At 40.0% G+C, this 17,461-nt stretch overlaps 1 protein-coding gene across 3 annotated transcripts; it reads left to right on the top strand.

The window, feature by feature from the left end:
* Positions 1 to 744: 744 nt before the first annotated feature.
* On the top strand, positions 745 to 16,165 carry MTFR2 (mitochondrial fission regulator 2). 3 transcript variants are annotated; one of them, XM_034669182.1, is made up of 7 exons: positions 745 to 3,780; positions 4,401 to 4,517; positions 8,643 to 8,747; positions 9,449 to 9,561; positions 10,176 to 10,411; positions 11,484 to 11,835; positions 15,766 to 16,165. In XM_034669182.1, the coding sequence occupies exons 2-7, from the start codon at positions 4,455 to 4,457 to the stop codon at positions 15,971 to 15,973; spliced, it is 1,077 nt and encodes a 358-aa protein (XP_034525073.1). In that variant the 5' UTR covers positions 745 to 3,780; positions 4,401 to 4,454; the 3' UTR covers positions 15,974 to 16,165. The 3 variants fall into 3 exon arrangements, with proteins under 3 accessions (XP_034525073.1, XP_034525074.1, XP_034525075.1); XM_034669183.1 differs by having other exon boundaries at positions 3,779 to 3,912; XM_034669184.1 differs by lacking the exon at positions 745 to 3,780 and adding an exon at positions 6,369 to 6,525.
* The last annotated feature ends 1,296 nt before the right edge of the window (positions 16,166 to 17,461 follow it).

The raw sequence follows: 17,461 nt of genomic DNA, 5'->3' as shown, positions 1-17,461 counted from the left end.
GAATAAGACTGGAAGGGCATCCTTTAACTATTTTTTCTGTGTTCTAGGTTTTAACCAGCTCTTTTTAAGTGATTGACAAGAGTCAAGGCATACCTACTTGTGAACATATGATTGTATCAGGAAACAGATTACAGAATCTATGAAGTCCTATGAATCTTCTAAAAAAAGTGGAACCAGAAAAATCAAGCAGCAGTTCACCTTTATGCTTTTAGAGAGGTCTAGCTGTAGTAGACTATTTTTGTTCAAAATAGAACCAGTAGTTGTAGACACATAAGACCTTTGGATTCAAGTACTAAGCATAACTTAGATTTTCTTTTAATGAAATTATTTAAAGGTTCAGATAAAAAGAAATCCTGCTTTTAGGACTATAAATATTTAGATTTTATAATTTTAATATATCACTACAAGTAAATAGCAATTTATAGTGTAGATATTACTGTAGTATTGATACATAGTAGACATTGAAATACAGTTAGTAGGTCTTAACTGTTTTAACTTTTAATTGTCAAGACAAAATGAGATTTTCAGCAGGTTTAATTTGAAATATTTTAATATCAAGGAAAATCTTGGTCTTAATTGCTCAAATATTTAAAATTTTTGAATAAATAATTGTAAAGGTTTAATTTTAAAAGGTGTGTAATCTTTTAAATAGCACTGGTTGGTTTAAATGTACTGCTTTGGTGCTACCCCTGAAAGGCTTCAAGCATAGGCAGAACAGAAGGGAAAAGGGCCTACGTATTTTTCTTTTTGAAATGCAATATTTAAATGAATTTTCTGGGTGGGTGCATCCCAATCTGGAGATCACATTTTCATGAGACCCTATAAGGTTGGAGAGGCTATTTCCTTCTTTGATAGAATGTTAACTTGTATTTTATCCCACTACTTAAGATAATTATAGTAATTTGAATTCACCTATCACCAGAAACTTACACTTGTGACACAGGCTAATGGGGCTCTGCTAGGCAGTTGGCAGGATTGAGTACACACATCTTTCTAGCCTTTGTCCAAACCAGCCCTTGGCCTCTCTCCTTTCGATTATTCAGTGAAAAAGTATGCCTGGCATTGGGTGTAAAGATGAATAAAAAATTCTTGGTGTTGGGGATCCAGAACATAGCATGATGATTAACTATAGTGTATTAGTAGTCAGGAAAATGGAAAAATACATTTGGATGGCAAAACCAAATACCTATGAATAGCATTTTCAATTAAACTAGGTAATGAACTCCCAAATAGCAGATGGGGAAAACCACCAACCTGCCTGGTACTGGTTTCTGTGTGAATAGAAGGAAGAATTGAGGTGGCTTCTGAAAGACTTGGGAAAAGCAGAATCTCAAATTAGTCAACTGAAACTTGGACTTTTCGTCCTCTCCCTTGTGAATGCAAGGTATCCACAGTAAGGATTGGAGAGACTGGAGCGGTTTACCCCAATGAACTCTCAAACCAGACCTGTCAAGACAAAACCCCCTTTTGAGGACAGGACTCCCATACTGAGGAGAAAGTACTCAAGTGGAATCGTTGAATAGGGTAGAGACAATAGAGAGGGCTTGGGTCAAACTGGGGGAAAGGGAACTCAACCAGGAAAATCTTACAAATCACACCACCATATTTCTGAACATTACTCAAAAACAACAGAAAACTGTAAAGTTTAAGCTTTCCTGAGTCCTGTGTCATTCTAAATGGCCAAGGAAATAATTTCATGTAAATGTGAGCAAGTGGAAAATATTAATGTCAAATCTCACTAAGTGTTGTCAAGACGTAGTATGTATGAATGCTTAGTGAACATAAAATGGAGAAAGATCTCTGAAGAATGTGAGGGTTAAGTTGTCAGCAGAGCATTCATGGAGGGTGTAGCATTTGACATGGGCCCATCTTGCTACCTGAATCAGAATTGAATGTGAAGCTCTATCAATAGTGAAGGGTGAAGGCACCTCTAGTGCTGGTAACTATTCTAATGTTCTCAAGGGAAGTGGTGTACTCGCCCTGTTAGGTGCTGTTTGATATCAGACTTTTGGAAAGGGAGGAGGTTACAAAACCCACAAAAGGAAAAGACTAGGAACTTGAGAAAATTGTGACTTACTGATTGCATGCAGTGTTGGTGATCTGTTTGCCTTCTACTTCTACATTGTCCAGCAGCCCTCTCCTGCCTTTACTTTCATGGTTACCTAGTTTGGACTGTTGGCGATAGCCAGTTACTTAGTTACAAGTCATTTCTGTTGTCAGTTTCCTCTCATCCCATATCCAGTTATTCAAGTATTGATTGCCTATTGTATATACTAGGCACGCTAAGTGCTTTTTAATTTTTTTTAATGTAAGTTCTACGCCCAAGGCGGAGCCAGAACTCATGACCCCTCATGAGATGAAGAGTTGCGTACTCCACCGACGGAGTCGGACTCGTGCCCCTCATATACTAGGCACTCTTCTAAAGCACTACAGAAACTGCATGGGTCAAAACAAAGTACCTGTTCTGGAGTTTACATCCTAGTTTGGCGATAGGGGGAGCAAAAATGTACATGGTGTGGTAAGTGCTATAAAGAAAAGAGTGGAGAGAGATGCTATTAAAAAAAAACAAAAACAAAACTCCACTAGAACGTAGTCTCCAGCAGGGAGACCTTACCGGTCTTGCCCATTATTGTGTTCCCCATGCTTGGAATAGTACCTGGCACATTGACAGACTTTAAGTATTGAATAAATGTGGCCCATAAAGAAATTAGTTTAAAAATGCCCTTATTATTATTATTTTTAAATGTAAGTCAGTAGCGGGCACAATTCACCTTGTCATGTCACTCCGTGCATCCTTCCCTGAAATACGAAAAAAAGGAAGCTGTTGTCTCTTATGAAGCCATTAATCCTAGATAAGAATTTTTAAAAACTGGGGTATATAGCCTGATATGACTTAGTCCTCAAGCATTCTCGGCTAGGCCAAGTTAACGTCCGGCCGGTATCTGGTAGCCTAGCTAACCAGAAGCGTTTGGTTAGTGAAAGCCCTGCGAAGCTACACATCCCTCGAGGACTGTGTTTAAGCTTCTGCTAGTCCCATAAGCATAGTAATAGATGTTCGCTGCATGAAATGGTCAAACAACAAATAGCGACTTCACGGCATGAGTACTTGGGGGAGCGGCCCCGCTTAGGTTCTGGGTGTAGGGGACGACACACTTTCTCTGCGAACTGGCACGAACTTTGGATCGCAGGCCTGGCTCAAAACCCATAATGGCTCCAAAAAGCCCTGCTGTAGGCACCGGTAGTTTATCCTGGAGGAACCTAAAGACACGTCCGGCACGTGCGTCACCATCCCCACGCGAACCCGCTCCGCCCGGCCGCTGTCTGTAGACTTCTATTGGCTGCCTCGCGTAAGGCCCGCCCCCTAGAAGAAGCAGCAGGAAAAATCCCAGTTGCCGGTGCAAATAACCGTAACTAACCTGACGTCATTCCGCAGCCAATCACAAGCAGCAGTCTTCAGCCTTGTCCAATGAGATCGGGCACGGGGTTGGCCCGCGGAGTTTGATTTTCGTCCAGGAACGCGGAAGTTGCGCCAGTCCTGGGGGCGAGCCGCAGGGTGGGTGGGGGACGCGTGTTGGGGGTTGCGCCTCCTGTGGAGGTACCCGGGCTGAGCGAGGGGGTTCCAGTGCCCAGTCCCGGGTCGGTGGGGGGCGTCGTTACTGTTTGTGGCCTGCAAACCGAGCGCTCCTGTACCAGGACGTGTGCACTACGAGCTTCGCAGACTGCGGATTCGAGGCAGCTTGAAGTTCCGGTGGTGGCTCTGAGGCGCGACTTCAGAGCAGGGTAAGCAAGGCGACCATGCTGGGTTAGGAGAGCCTCTGAGGAGGCTTGCGGCCAAAGCGAGTGATACGACGGGGCGCCAGTCTCGGCCTGTTACTCACTAGTTGGGTGACTAAGTCACGTCGTGTATCTGGGGTTTGTATTCCTTATCTTTAAAATGAGCGGGGAGGTTCGTTTGTGAGATAGAACTGCTGTTCATTTGTTAAAGCCTCGAGTCGGCCCTCTACTTTCTTTCAAGGGTGAGCTAAACTCATGCATCTCAGCCCACAGCTTTCAGGAGAGCAGAGACTTCGCTATCGCAACTGACCTAAAGGCTTTCCTGCCAAGTGTCCAATCCATTGTTGGTTGATACTTATTAATGAAGTCTTAAACATCCTATGAACTTTTAATGCAATTTAACTGATAAATTGAAGTTTCCTTTATCAGCCCATCCCCACTTCTCCATTCCTCTCTTTCTCTTTGACTTCCTTCAAAATACTGCTGGCCAAAAGAAATTAGTTGATGGTGTAATGTGAAACGAAAGGATTCCTCCAGGTTACTTAATACTTTGGGGCGTTCGGTTTTTGTTTTTGTTTTTTTTTTTTTTGTCAAGAGTAATATTTTCTAAATTATTTTTCCTGAAGGTATCAAGAAACTGATAATGTTTCCTTGAATTCGCTTATGTATTTGTTTCATCAATGTCACTCATATTGAATATCTTAAGAGAAATGCTGGAATATTTTGGTGTTCCCATTGACCAGGTAAATGTCTTTAAATGGATTTGAATGAACATGTTGTATTTGTTGTTGGGTCTTATTTTGAAAATGGTTGTTATGCAAACATTTAATTTAAGGCGAAATTGTTACTTATTGTCGGGTGTAACGAAGGTGAATTTGCAATAGTATACCTTTGGTAGTTAGAGTTGAAAAGGGGATAAGATTGGGGGCACCTGCTGGCTCAGTTGGTAGAGCATGCAATTTTTGATCTCTGGGTTGTGAGTCTGAGCTCCACGTTGGAGGTAGAGTTTACTTTAAAAAAAAAAAAAAAAGAAGAAGGTAAGATTATTAGGAACCTATTTACCAGATAGGTCAAATGCCAGCAAAAGGTGCAAATGCAGCAAAATATGGATATGACCTTCATAGATAAAATATATTTTTGATTAGCTCGTGGTTTTATTTAAGGTAATTTAAGTTTGGTATTTGGATATATAATGCAAGTTATAGCTCAACAAATTCAGCAAAAATCTCGAGAGAGGATGACTTAAGTCTGAGAATTATAAGCAAATCCAATTTTCTCTACTTAGGGAGCATTACTACATCTAAGACAATATGCTTGGTGCTGCAGGTGATACAGAGTAGCAATACATGGTTCTTGTATTCATGATGCTTAAAATATAATAAAAGGAATAAGAAACATACAGACTAATACAAGATTGAATATAAGAAAGAATAGTTGGGTTTACAGAATGGGAAAATCATTGCTATTTGTTGTGAATTAGAGGAGAAAAACAGTCAAGGATACTTTCAAGATTTTAAACAAAAGTAAGTTGAGGAGTGGTTATAAATAATAAAAAAGCAATTATATTATAAATATTATTATAAATGGGCAAATCAGTATGAGGAACTAGTTTGAGTAGGGAAATCAGGTGAGCCCGATGTGCTGTTGGATTATATAAATACAAATACCCTGCAGATCGTCAGATAAATGGTTCTAGAATGTAGGAAAAAGAGGTTATCTGCATTCTTTTGATATTTGAATTCATGGACTTTGACATAATGGAAGATGATGCTGGATGTTACTGATGCATTTCGAATTTCAGAAATAGGGGGATCAAAGATAATGGCAACTTGAGTAATAGTTGAAGATTTGCTTATCATTAGATTATTGATGCTTTTAGGGGTTTCTGTAGGTGGAGAGTGGCAGCTGCCTTGTCCATTGAAGAATGATGGAGGAAGGGAGGTGGCATCAGCACCCTTTGAAAAGTTTGAGAAAAGAGATCAAGAGTGAACATCAAGTTGAAATTTTGTTTTCTTTCCAGTGTTAGAGATAACTTCATGTTTGCAAGCATTGGGGAAGAACCTCATAGACAGGAAAAAATTTAAGATCCAAATGAAATAGTGAGTGAGTGAGCAGTGCCCTAGAGAAGGTAGTTGGACAAGGAATATAAATAAATAAGCCCTGGAAAGAAATGGACAGTCCAGTAGGATAAAAGTGAGAAGTGGTAGAGAGGTTTTGAATGGAGAGAAATGAAAATTGAGGTATGTCACCTTGGAGTTCTCACTTTTCTCAGTTAAGAGCAAAGTCAGGGCCACTGGCGGGTAGTAGAAATGGTGGCATTGGAGATTTCAGAGATTGGTGATTGCTTTGGGCAACACAGTAGAAAACAAAACATGTTCTGAAGGGGTTGTAGAATACCTGTGCAGAATACCCAGCTGAAGTCAGCATGGGTTTGTAGTCTTTCTAAATATTGTTGTTTTGTAATTTCTCTTCTTCAGCTAAGAGTAGTTGGGGTAGTTTATCCATTAGTAATCTGAGAACACATCAAAAGGATGAAGAGTTTTTGATTGGTAATGAGCATATCACTGAAACAGTTGAAATTCTCTGCTTGATAGGAAAGTCACATCAGTAAAGTCAGAATGAGGGTGTTGGATCAGGAATAGAAGAAGGAAGGGAAAGCATCAGAATGGTGAAGATGGTCAATGGCAATGAAGGGATGAGAGAGAAGAACAGACGTTTGTCAGGATGGAACTTGCAAAATAAGGCATGAAGGTACCATCCAAGTTAACCAACATTTATGTGCAATGAGTAGCCCTCACCGTAGCAAAACCTCCAGCCCTGTGGTTCTTAGGAAGGGTGTGCATATGAGTGGGCTATAGAACACTTTAAATATAACTGGTCAGGCTGGGGGAATTCTAGTGTTAATAGGTCCAGGACCTGTATACTTTAGGCTGTGCTAGTCAATATGGTAGCCACTGGCCAGATGTCATCTTCAAGTAGTTGAAATATCTAAATTGAAATCTATCGTAGGTGTGACATATACAACGGATTGAAGACTTAGTGTGAAAAGAAGAATGTAAAATAATGCCATTATTTAAAAATATTGATTACATGTTGAAATGATAATATATACATATTGAGTTAGAGAAAATATATTAAGAAAATTAATTTCACCTGTCTCTTTCTACCTTTTCAGATGTAGCTACTAGAAAATTTATTTTATATATGTGATTTGTGTTTTATTTCTTTTGGAAAGCACCTCCCGAGGTGATTCTAGTATGCCTGTGATTAAGAACTACTACTACCCTGTAGGATTGAAAAGCAATCTTTGCCTGCAAAGACTTTATAATCTGATGGAGCAAACAGAAAACTGCAAATGAAACAAAGTTATATGTAGTTAAGTGTCCTATTGTATGGTACTTCTTGGAACTAGTTTAGGAATTCAGAGCCTAGGAAGCTCCAGAGAGCAGAGAGAATCAAATTTGTAGAGGAATGTGAATCTGGCATTAGAAGACAGGTAAAAACGGGGCTCGAGTTAGAGCCAGGTCCTCTGGGCGCATGGGTAAGTGTTTGGCAGTTAGGATAATATTGGCTTGTTTTTGAGACAATGAGGAAAATCGCTTAAACCAAAAGAGCTTGTGTCCTTGGTAATGAATAGCGAGTGGGTAATTTAGTTGGACAGATAAAACAGGGCCAAGTGGCAGAGGACCTTTAAGGGTGAGTGGAGAATGAATACAGAATTCATGGAGGACGTTATGGAGACTGAACTGGCAGAAATATTGGAAGATTCTGAGGCTAGCTGATGGAATCACTATTTAATCTTAGACTCAGGTATTTGGATGTAATCCGATACATACAGAACCCTTACTACTTAAAAAAAGCAGAGGACTGGCATTCTGTGCGCCAATGGCTTCTGGATCTTCCTCTCTAGCCCCAGTTTCTCTCAACTAGTCAAATGGCTTCGATTTTTGCCTATCATGTACTCTGTCTGTTGATGATTCCCAAATCCATCTAAATCCCAGATTTTTTTCCCCTGAGTTCTAGAACTGTATATCCATTTGCTTATTGGATATTTCCAAGAAGATGCTGACAGGATACTGCCTGTATCTGTTGCTTGTAATAAACTTTGTCCTTGCTTTGGGATCTGAGGAAAAATGAAAAATCCAAGTTTTAATGCTTTTTAAAGAGAGAAATTGCTTTCTTTGTGTTGAAATCTCTGCCAAGAGCAGAAGTGTTATGTCATGTTTCTTGGGAGGTTCCTGTGCGAATAATTTATACTAGTCTGGAAAGCCCAAGCCAAAAGACAGGGTGGTATTGGAATTACAGTAGCACATTTCATTTCTAGCATCTTTTTAAGAACTGACTTCTAGCAGATATGTTGCACTATAAGTAAAGAATTCTTAAATTGTCTAGTGCCTGATTATTCCCCTAAAGAGGATTAATTTATTCCTCTAAAGAGGATCTCACCTTTAAAGGGAATTAGATGAGTTTACTCTGTACTGCCCCATACTTGAGAAACTGGAAGTGTCAATTTTTGATTGGGCCAAAAGATATGTTTAGCTGGGAGAAGGGGAGGCAGTTTTTCTGAATAAAGTTCCCAAAGGTATTTTGCCATTATCAGAAATAGAGCAAACATGAATTTGTGGTGCTTTCTTAAAAAGATCTTTCTTCCTGGAATATTATATAGGTTAACTCGCATCCTTTTTTTTCTTTTTTTTTTTAAAGACAAATATGAATAAAGTTTAATTCTTTGAAGAAAATACTTTGAATATGCCATTCTGTATTTTCTTTTTCAAAATAAGCGTTAGTGCATTTACATCTGCTTTTCTTCAGAGATATATAAACATGCTTTAACAGAGTACTTTTTAAACAACACTCTATATAAATAGGTTTTGCAGATTAGAGAAAAAAAAGACTATGGATCAGCTCGGAGTATTGTTCGTATTATTGGGAAAATTCTTCCTCTAGAACCTTGTCCCAGGCCTAATTTTGAGGTAAGTCAGTCACCAGGCATTGTTTAAGTACTATGTATAAAATAATCCTAGCTACTAGAGACAGAGTAGAACAAAAGAAACGTTTCCTGCAAGCTAAAAACCTTTAGCTTATTCCTGGAAACAAGTCATTTCTTGTATGTTTTTGTGTTTACTTCTTCTTCTTCTTTTTTTTTTAAGATTTTATTTATTCCTTTGAGAGAGAGGGAGAGAGTGCACAAGCAGGGGGAGAGGCAGAGGGAGAAGCAGATTCCCCGCTGAGCAGGGAGCCCAGTGTGGGACTCAATCCCAGGAACCTGGGATCATTACCTGAGCCAAAGGCAGACACTTGACCATCTGAGCCACCCAGGCGCCCCTTGTGTTTACTTCTTTAAGTAATTACATTCAAAGTTGGGCAGGTACAAAGCAACACCTGAGTAGCTTATTTTATTCTGCTAGTTTCTGTTTTATGATAGATGACATTAATCAGGGTAGAGAATATTGCTACACGTTTAGACTTTAGAATAACATTTTCCTCAGTATAGTTTCTTGCTGACAGGTGCATGTTTAGTATTGAATATTCTTTTCCCTTTTCACTCTTGGATTTTTAATATATGTAATTTCCATGGGCATGCATGTGCCCTACCCCTACAGAGCTCTGACTTTTTTTTTTTTTTTTTTTTTTTCTTTTTTTCCCTTTTTTTTTTGCCTTTTTTCCCTTTTAGTTGATCCCACTGTTGAACTCTGTAGACTCTGGTAACTGTGGATCTGTAGTTCCATCTTTTGCTGATATTTTGTGTGTGGCAAATGATGAAGAAGCCAGTTATCTCAGATTTCGGTAATTTTATATACTTACTGTGGAAAATGGGGAATGGGGCTGTAATCTGAATTCTTGCACGTGTTAAAATTTGATCATACTAATTGAGCCTTTTGTCTGTCTCTACCGCCCTCCGTCTTACTAATATCTTCCTATTAAGGAAGAGTGGGTGTCACTCATTTTTATTTCCCATTTCTCTTAATGCAGGCTTAGGAAGGAGTAATAGTAAAAGGACGTCAGAATCAGTATGTCCATTTTTAGGAGAAAGCTGTTTCCGACACTAGATACTATATATATATATATATATTTTAAACCTAATAGGTAAAACAGTTACAGGATAATTATTTTTGTTTTACTGTCTAAAAGCAAGATTTGTTCCTTCATTCACTTACCACTTACGGTTACCTATGACGGTTGTGTTCTAAATACTGAGAATACAAAGTTACATAAGATGTTGTGCTTGTCCTTAGCCAGCCTAGAGACAATCATGGCATAAAGAGAGCTACTCTAATTTTTGTCTTTGTGTCTCTATTCCTCTTTGACTGAAAGAATTTATTGCTCTTGGGAAATTTCCCTCCATTTCTCCCTCTCCCTCTCTCTCACTGTCATTGTCCATTTCTTCCTTCTACCCACAGAAATAGTTTGTGGAAACCTGAAGAAGAGGAGAAAATGGAATTTTTCCATTCTTTGCAACCAGTTTGGAATCCATTGTCACCTGCTCTACAACAGAATAAGCGAATGAAAAGTGACGGGCCTGTAGGTGAAGCTGCATTTAAAAAGATAGCTGCCCTCGAAGAGGAGCTCACTTTTCTCCGCACCCAGATTGCTGCAATCGTGGGAAGGCGGGAACCGAGAACCAGTGCGCATGCGGGTGAGTTACACGCCGGGTTTTGGTTCAGCCCGACCCGGCGGTGCCCAATCACTGTCTGATGCGGGCGCAGTCTGTGAGTGACATCTGTAAATGTAGGATGTCCAGTAAATGTAGGATGTCGGGGATGTGCGATTACTCTGCGTGGTGTATGTATTTAGAGTACGTGAAGACACGTTTGTGGTGAGGGGGATGGCTTTGGTTCCAGCTACACTGCTGAAGATTGTGCTTTTGAATTAAAAAACCTGTTTTCCAAGGAAGCTTTTCTGCCTCTTCGGAAAAGCATTGAAATTTATGAGGAAGGATGTATTAATTTGAAAGAAGAACATGTGTTTATAGCTTGAAGTTATGGCTGCTGTCCTTCCACCAAATTCAGGTTGAATAATGTGTTCCAGATGATCCTTTCTAAATGTTTAGGGATGTGACTTGTTTTAAATAATGCACACATGTAATATATACATGTGTCTCTACACATCCATGTACACACATGTGTAATTCATATACAACATGATATGTTCATATAGTATATTTATAATATATATAAATATTATATAATAATAACAGATATACACATATTTTTTTAGCAGTCATGTTAAGAACACAGTCTTTTGGGAGCAAATCTGTTGTGAAAGTTAAGTACTCAGCACCCATCCTAGGCTCTTGCCTCAAAATTAGCTTGTTTCTACAGTGTCATCATAAAGAGAATACACCAGTTTGAGTGTTTCTAACTACAGATTGTTAATTATGTTTTAGCTTTTTTAAAATAGAGGATGAAATTCAGATTGTATGTTAATTACTGGAAAAGCACTTTTTATTTTCTTTTTAAAATGCATTCTCACCCTTTCTCCCTTTAAAGGCCTACACAGACAATCCTAATTGGATTAAAAATAAATTTATTCTTTGGTTTGACTGTTATAAAAATTACTAAGCAGACGGGATTGCTTCTCTTTCCTGGCCACGCTATCATTATTTTAGTAACATTACGGAAATTGTTCCTGTTTCGGTTCTAATTAGTGGTATGTGTTATGTTGGAGAGAATTTTGCATGATTTTTCAAAAGATGACTTTGTTTTTAGGCTTCTTTGACTTGAGTGATGAACCTAGCGGTTTGGAACAAAGAACATCACCAGGGACTGCTGAAACGAGTGCCCAGCCAGATCTGTTTTCAAGTTCACTGCTTTTCCCTCCTCCCCCTCCTCCGCTCCCCTCTCAGCTTTTCTCTCCACAGCCTGCATGTTCTCCTCTCACACGGCCAGGATCTAATAATATGCGTGACTCAGATAATTCAGCAAATGAAATGAAAAAACAGCACCCAGGTGACAGTAAGACCACTTACAGTCATTCAAAAAACCAGGAAAATAAAGATGTTCCAAACATGTTGGATATTCTAAAGGACATGAATAAGGTTAAGCTTCGTGCTATTGAACGGTATGTTATCATAACTTGAGAAATGAACCAAATTCTATTAATGATGTTTTAATAATTTATTATATTTATCAAAGTACACACAGCCAAGTGTTCTCTCTTATTCCTCTTTACTCCGAACACCTCTCCCAGAAAAAATCATTTTCCATTTTTTTTTACTCTTCCTTCTAATGTCTTATCTGTATTTTTGAAACAACATACTTCTTTTGCTGTTTCTTGATACTTTATTTCCCTTCGTTAAAACTCATGACTATGTTCTCCCAGCCATCCTATCCTCTAACACATACACACAAATACACCTCTTGTTCCATCTTCCCAATATAATTAAATCCATAGTCTTTACTTAAATCAGAATCAGAATTTACATCCTTATAACAGTAAACATTCACAGGTAAGCCATTTCCTATGCTATGATTATGTTTTCTTTGTTGAGTAATTTTATTTTCTATGGCAGTTAATGTCTGAGTTTCTTTCTCCTTTTCTTTTTGAAATAAATTCCCCTGTAGGCGCCCTCTGTCCTGCTCCAGTCTCTGGTTCCTGCAAGTCTGCTGCACTGTGGCCATGCTGAGGATTTCCTTGGCCATCATCATGGGCATTCTCTACCCTCTCTCTTGTGTTGCCTCACCCATTTCCTGGGTGTCCTGTCTTCCCATACCTTCCTGAGAAAGGATCTACAAAAAGGGGACATTATTTTAAGACCTTGCATATCTGAAAATGTTACTATTTTATTCTTACAGTTCATTGCTAGTTTGGCTGGATATACAGTGGCAGGAAATCATTTTTCTGCAGAATTTTGTAGACATCATTCCATTGATTTCTAGCTTCCAGTGTTCCTGTTCAGAAGCTGACATAATTCTCATTCCTGGCACCATGTATGAAACCTGTTTCTTTATTCTTGAAGCATTTAAGATCTTCTCTTTAGTCCTGGCGTTTGGAAATTTCATGATGCCATGCCCTGGAGAGTTCCTTTTTTAATTTCTTATGCTGGGCACCTGTGGACTCAGTCTTGAGTTTACATTTCATTCAGTATGTAGACTTTTCCTCAGTCCCTGTTTTCAGGAAGGCAGCTTACCCCCACTATCTTTGCTTTCATCAGCTTTACAGCTTTCAATGTTTTGTTGCGATTCTTACCCACTCTCTCCTAATTTCTTTGTCTTTGTGGGTATACACCCTTTTCTTTATTCTCATTTTATTAGGATTTCACAGAGATCTGCCATGTTCATCTGGAAATCCCTCAATGTGGTTTTTTTGTGAGAAAATAAGCATATTTTCTATGTAATAGTGTTGGGAAAGCTATACCCTTTCGTTATCAATGAGGTTATGATCTGATCCTTGTGTGTAGCACCTGGTTCAGAGAAAACTTATGGCTGGATGGGCACGCTTATTCCAGCAAGAGGGCTGACTGTTATCGTTGGGCCCAGTCGGTGTCAGATGGTTACTCCGACTGTGACCATCACTGGAAACACAGCAAGGAGACCAGTAGACTCTCCCGTCCACACCCGTCTCTCCTTTTTCTACAACTAACTTTGCGTTAGACATTACTGCAGAATCAGATGAGACTTCCCCATCTTTACATTTACAAAGTCACTATCCATGTTGTCTGCCTTCTGTCTTGTTACTGTGAATGAAGTGTCACCGTTCATATCCAGGCTCTCCCCTGGGTCACTGGTTCCCCTTCTCTCTCATCTTCTCAAGGATTTTACTTAAAATTGTCCCTTCAGTCTTCTGCATCCTCAGATTTTCCTTCTTTACTTTATTCTCCTCACACCTGAGTGTTTTCTGTCTTCAAAACACAAATATCCCTGCTATTGTTTCTCTGCTCCTCTTTCTGGTATAAATTCTTGTTGTCAGTAGTTTGTTTGCATTTCTCACTGCCACCTTCTACCCACTGTCATATGGTCTTTGTTTCCATCACTCCACTGAGAACTGCTCTTTATCAAGGTCACTGGTGACTCTCTTGCTAAGTATAATGGTCAATCCTTATTGTTCCTCCTTCCTGATGTCTTGGGTAGTATTTGTATGGTCTGTGGTTCCCTCCTCCTTGGAACACTTTCTTCCCTGGGCTTCAAGGAAATCACACTTTGTTTTCCTCTTACTTCACGCCTATTCCTTACTCCTTTGCTTACTCTTCCTTCTGGCCCTGGTGTCTACATGTTGGCATGTGCAAGGCTCAGACCTCAGTCCCCTTCTCTCTGTATCCACATTGTTTCCTTTGGTGCTCTCACCGAGGCCTGTGGCTGTCTGTACCAGTGAGAGGCTAATGGCCTTCACATTTATTTTTCTATCCCTGATCTTGCTCCTCTGCACCCCATGCCTTCTTGACGAAATGCCTGCCTGACATCATTTGCCTGTCTCACAGGTGTCTCAGGCTTCACATGTCCAAAACAGAACTCTTCCTTCCTACCTGTCTACTTCCTCCACCTTGAAAACCTGTTCTGCCCCAAGTCTTTTGCATCTCAGTAAATGGCAACACCATCACTCAGTTGTTCATCACCAAGTTGTCTGTTCAGTCCAGACATCTAGAATCATCTTTTTCCTTTCCTTCCCATTTCCTTTCTATCAGCGTACAGCTCACATTTGTATACCCTCATGATCTAACCACCTCCCCCGATCTCAGCCACCATCTCTAGCTTGGGCCTCTGCAGTAGCCTCCTGACTGCTCTCTCTGTGTTCTCGCCTCCTTGTCTTTTCTCCTTATAGTAATCAGGGTGAGCCTTTAAAAATGGAAGGCCAGCGGCATTCGGCTGGCTCAGTTGGTGGAGCATGCGACTCTTGATTTTGGGGTTGTAAGTTCGATCCCCATGCTGAGTGTAGAGATTACTTAAAAATATAATCTTTGAAAACAAAAAAGACAAATAATACTTAAAGTTCGATCTGGCCATTCCCTGCTTAAAACCCTTTGGTAGTTTTCCATTGTGCTTAGAATATAATCCAGACACCTTCCTGTGGCCTCTTAAGTCCCCCCAGGATCCAGCCCTTGCTCTGTCTCTGACCTCATGACCTACTTCCCATGTCACTCTCTGCGCTCCAGGTGCCTATTTTTCCTTTTTCTCACACATGCCGAGCTGCTTCCTGATGCATCCACTGGATGTTTACACTAACACTGACTTGGAGTCATTTGTAGAGAGGATGCCATCTCTTTAAAGAAGCGTTCCTTGGTCAGGTGCCTGGGTGACTCAGTTGGTTAAGTGACTGCTTTCAGCTCGGGTTGTGGTCCCGGGGTCCTGGGATCGAGTCCCACATTGGGCTCCCCTTGCTCTGTGGGGAGCCTGCTTCTCCCTCTCCCTCTACATTCCGCTCCCCCTGCCTGTGCTCCCTCTTTGTCAAATAAATAAAATCTTAAAAAAAAAAAAAAAGCTTTTCCTGGTCATCTCATCTAAGGTGCTGTTGTCCCAGTCACTGTCACATTACCTACTCAATTTTATTCATAACATGCATTGCTGTCTGCAGTGATCTCACTTGTTCATTAATGATTTCCTGTCACCAGAATGTTCCATGGGGGTAAGATACAGCTCTACTCTCAAAGCATAAAATGGAGCCCGGTATGATAGTGGGCATTAAGTGAAGACTGAATGAACAATTGGCCTAATAGCTTTCTTTTCATGAATTTGATAGTCCCCTTAAAATTTCTTAAATATTTCTTTAAATTTTCTACTGGAAAATTAGAATATTAAGAAAAAAGATCTTCAGTACAGCAAGACATTTGATAATTTCAGGTCGAAACAAGGTTGTGGTGGAGCCCCACCCACATGGTTTCTTGGTTTTCTGATTCCTAATTCACTGTGTCTTCCAGATTCCTTATTCTTTGGCAAAAATTTTCAATCTCTTGAAGAATAATTAGATTGTAATGTATTATGCTTATATTTTTGGTATGTTTGTCAAGTAGGAGCTTAAATTACACAAGGCTTTAATTAAAAAAATTTTTTTAAATAGGTCACCTGGAGGTAGACCCATCCATAAGAGGAAAAGGCAAGATTCACATTGGGATCCTGTGTCTTTAATATCCCATGCACTTAAGCAGAAGTTTGCATTCCAAGAAGATGATTCCTTTGAGAAAGAAAATAGGTCTTGGGAATCTTCTCCATTTTCTAGTCCAGAAACTTCAAGAGTGAGCTATAATAACGTAAAGTTAATGTTTTAATTTTTCTAAAGTGTATTGTTCATGATCTATCTTCGCCTGTAGGTTCTCTTCAAGTACTTGCACAGAATGGGCCACACAGTTGTTTGCTGGTACTGCTCATGGTTCTGTTGTTTCTGTTCACTTTCACATGTTCCTTTTAGCGTTTAGCTTGCTAAGAGGATTTTTGAAATAAAACACTTGATTTGAAAAATACTTGTGCATGAGTTTGTCAGGGTTTCTCCTGACAGGAGCTAACTTGATGTTGCTGTCCGCCGTTGGAACGGGGTGTCTGAAACTTGGCGAGACCAGAGAAGAATGTGACAGATTCAACCTCACCAGAGTTAAACGAATACTGCGATATTTTTCTCAAATATAAAGACTGGGTTATTTAGATAAATAGAAAGTTAACAGTGCTTTTCAAAAAGCAACTGGGATCATAATTATCTTCAATGACCATGCTTCTTGGCTGTTTAAAAGGACACTTATCTGTCTTTCAAACACTTGACCCTTGAGATGGCTTCTTATTGGAAGTCTTTTTTCTTTAATTCAGACATTACTTTGAGGGGTGGTTTTCCCATCTCACGGTGTCCTTGAGGTCGTTGTGCATATGAGTAAATAAGCCTTGGGAGCTGGAGGAGCGGGAGGAGGGAAGTGTCCCCGGGAGGCGCACAGCCCTAAGGAGCGTGCCGGCAGCAGGACGGGGTGGAGCGGCAACCCGGGCTGATCAGAGCGGGAGGAGCTGTCCCACTCTCTGATGTTAGTGTGCCCGCTCAGGAAATTCGTAACTCTAAGGAGGCAAAATAGTATAGTTTACTTTAGAATTATTACAATCATAAAGCAAAAATGTACCTAGAAATAAACGTTTAACATTTGTGTAGAAATATCTAATTTGAGTCCTTTTTTGCTCCCCTCATTTGATCTTCAAAGCAATATCCTAAAAATAGATAAATGTAAAAATAAGTCAGTATTGGGGCGCTTGGGTGGCTCAGGGGGTTAAGTGTCTGACTTCGGCTCAGGTGATGATCCCAGGATCCTGGGATTGAGTCCCGCATCGGGCTCCCTGCTCAGCGGGGAGTCTGTTTCTCCCGCTTCCACTCCCCTTGCTCGGCTCTCTCGCTCTGTAAAATAAATAAATAAAATCTTTAAAAAAAAGTATTACTGTCTCACGCCTCAGGAAATGGGCCTCAGAGTGCCAAAGTAACCCCACATCGAGTTGGCAGAGCAGAGACTGGAGCTTGGTTTATTAACATTTTAGGGTGTCTGGAAAACCTTCAGTTACTACGAGAGTCACTCGTGGGACCCACTTCCCAGTGATGGTGGATGAATGAGGAATTGTCTTACACTGCTCACTCTTCAGCATTTTATCTTCAACCACCTACAAGCACAGAGAAAAAAATCATCTCTTTTTGTGTATTAAGGCACCAAGCTTAGGGCTGGACACACGGAGACTCTAGCTGACTGGGAACCCAGTCTCTGCAGCTGAGCCCGTTTGCTCGCCTTGTGTCCTCG

Source organism: Ailuropoda melanoleuca, chromosome 10 (genome assembly GCF_002007445.2).
Source record: "Ailuropoda melanoleuca isolate Jingjing chromosome 10, ASM200744v2, whole genome shotgun sequence".
Lineage (NCBI taxonomy): Eukaryota > Metazoa > Chordata > Mammalia > Carnivora > Ursidae > Ailuropoda > Ailuropoda melanoleuca.
The sequence above is the reverse complement of the archived record's forward strand: the minus strand, read 5'-3'. Positions and strand labels throughout refer to the sequence as shown.

Bases quoted from the DNA above. Each gene is read 5' to 3' on its own strand.
- MTFR2 (XM_034669182.1), top strand. From the start codon at position 4,455: ATGTCACTCATATTGAATATCTTAAGAGAAATGCTGGAATATTTTGGT. The intron at 8,748-9,448 runs GTAAGTCAGTCA...TTTCCCTTTTAG, and splicing joins GTCCCAGGCCTAATTTTGAG to TTGATCCCACTGTTGAACTC. The intron at 11,836-15,765 runs GTATGTTATCAT...TTTTTTAAATAG, and splicing joins AAGCTTCGTGCTATTGAACG to GTCACCTGGAGGTAGACCCA.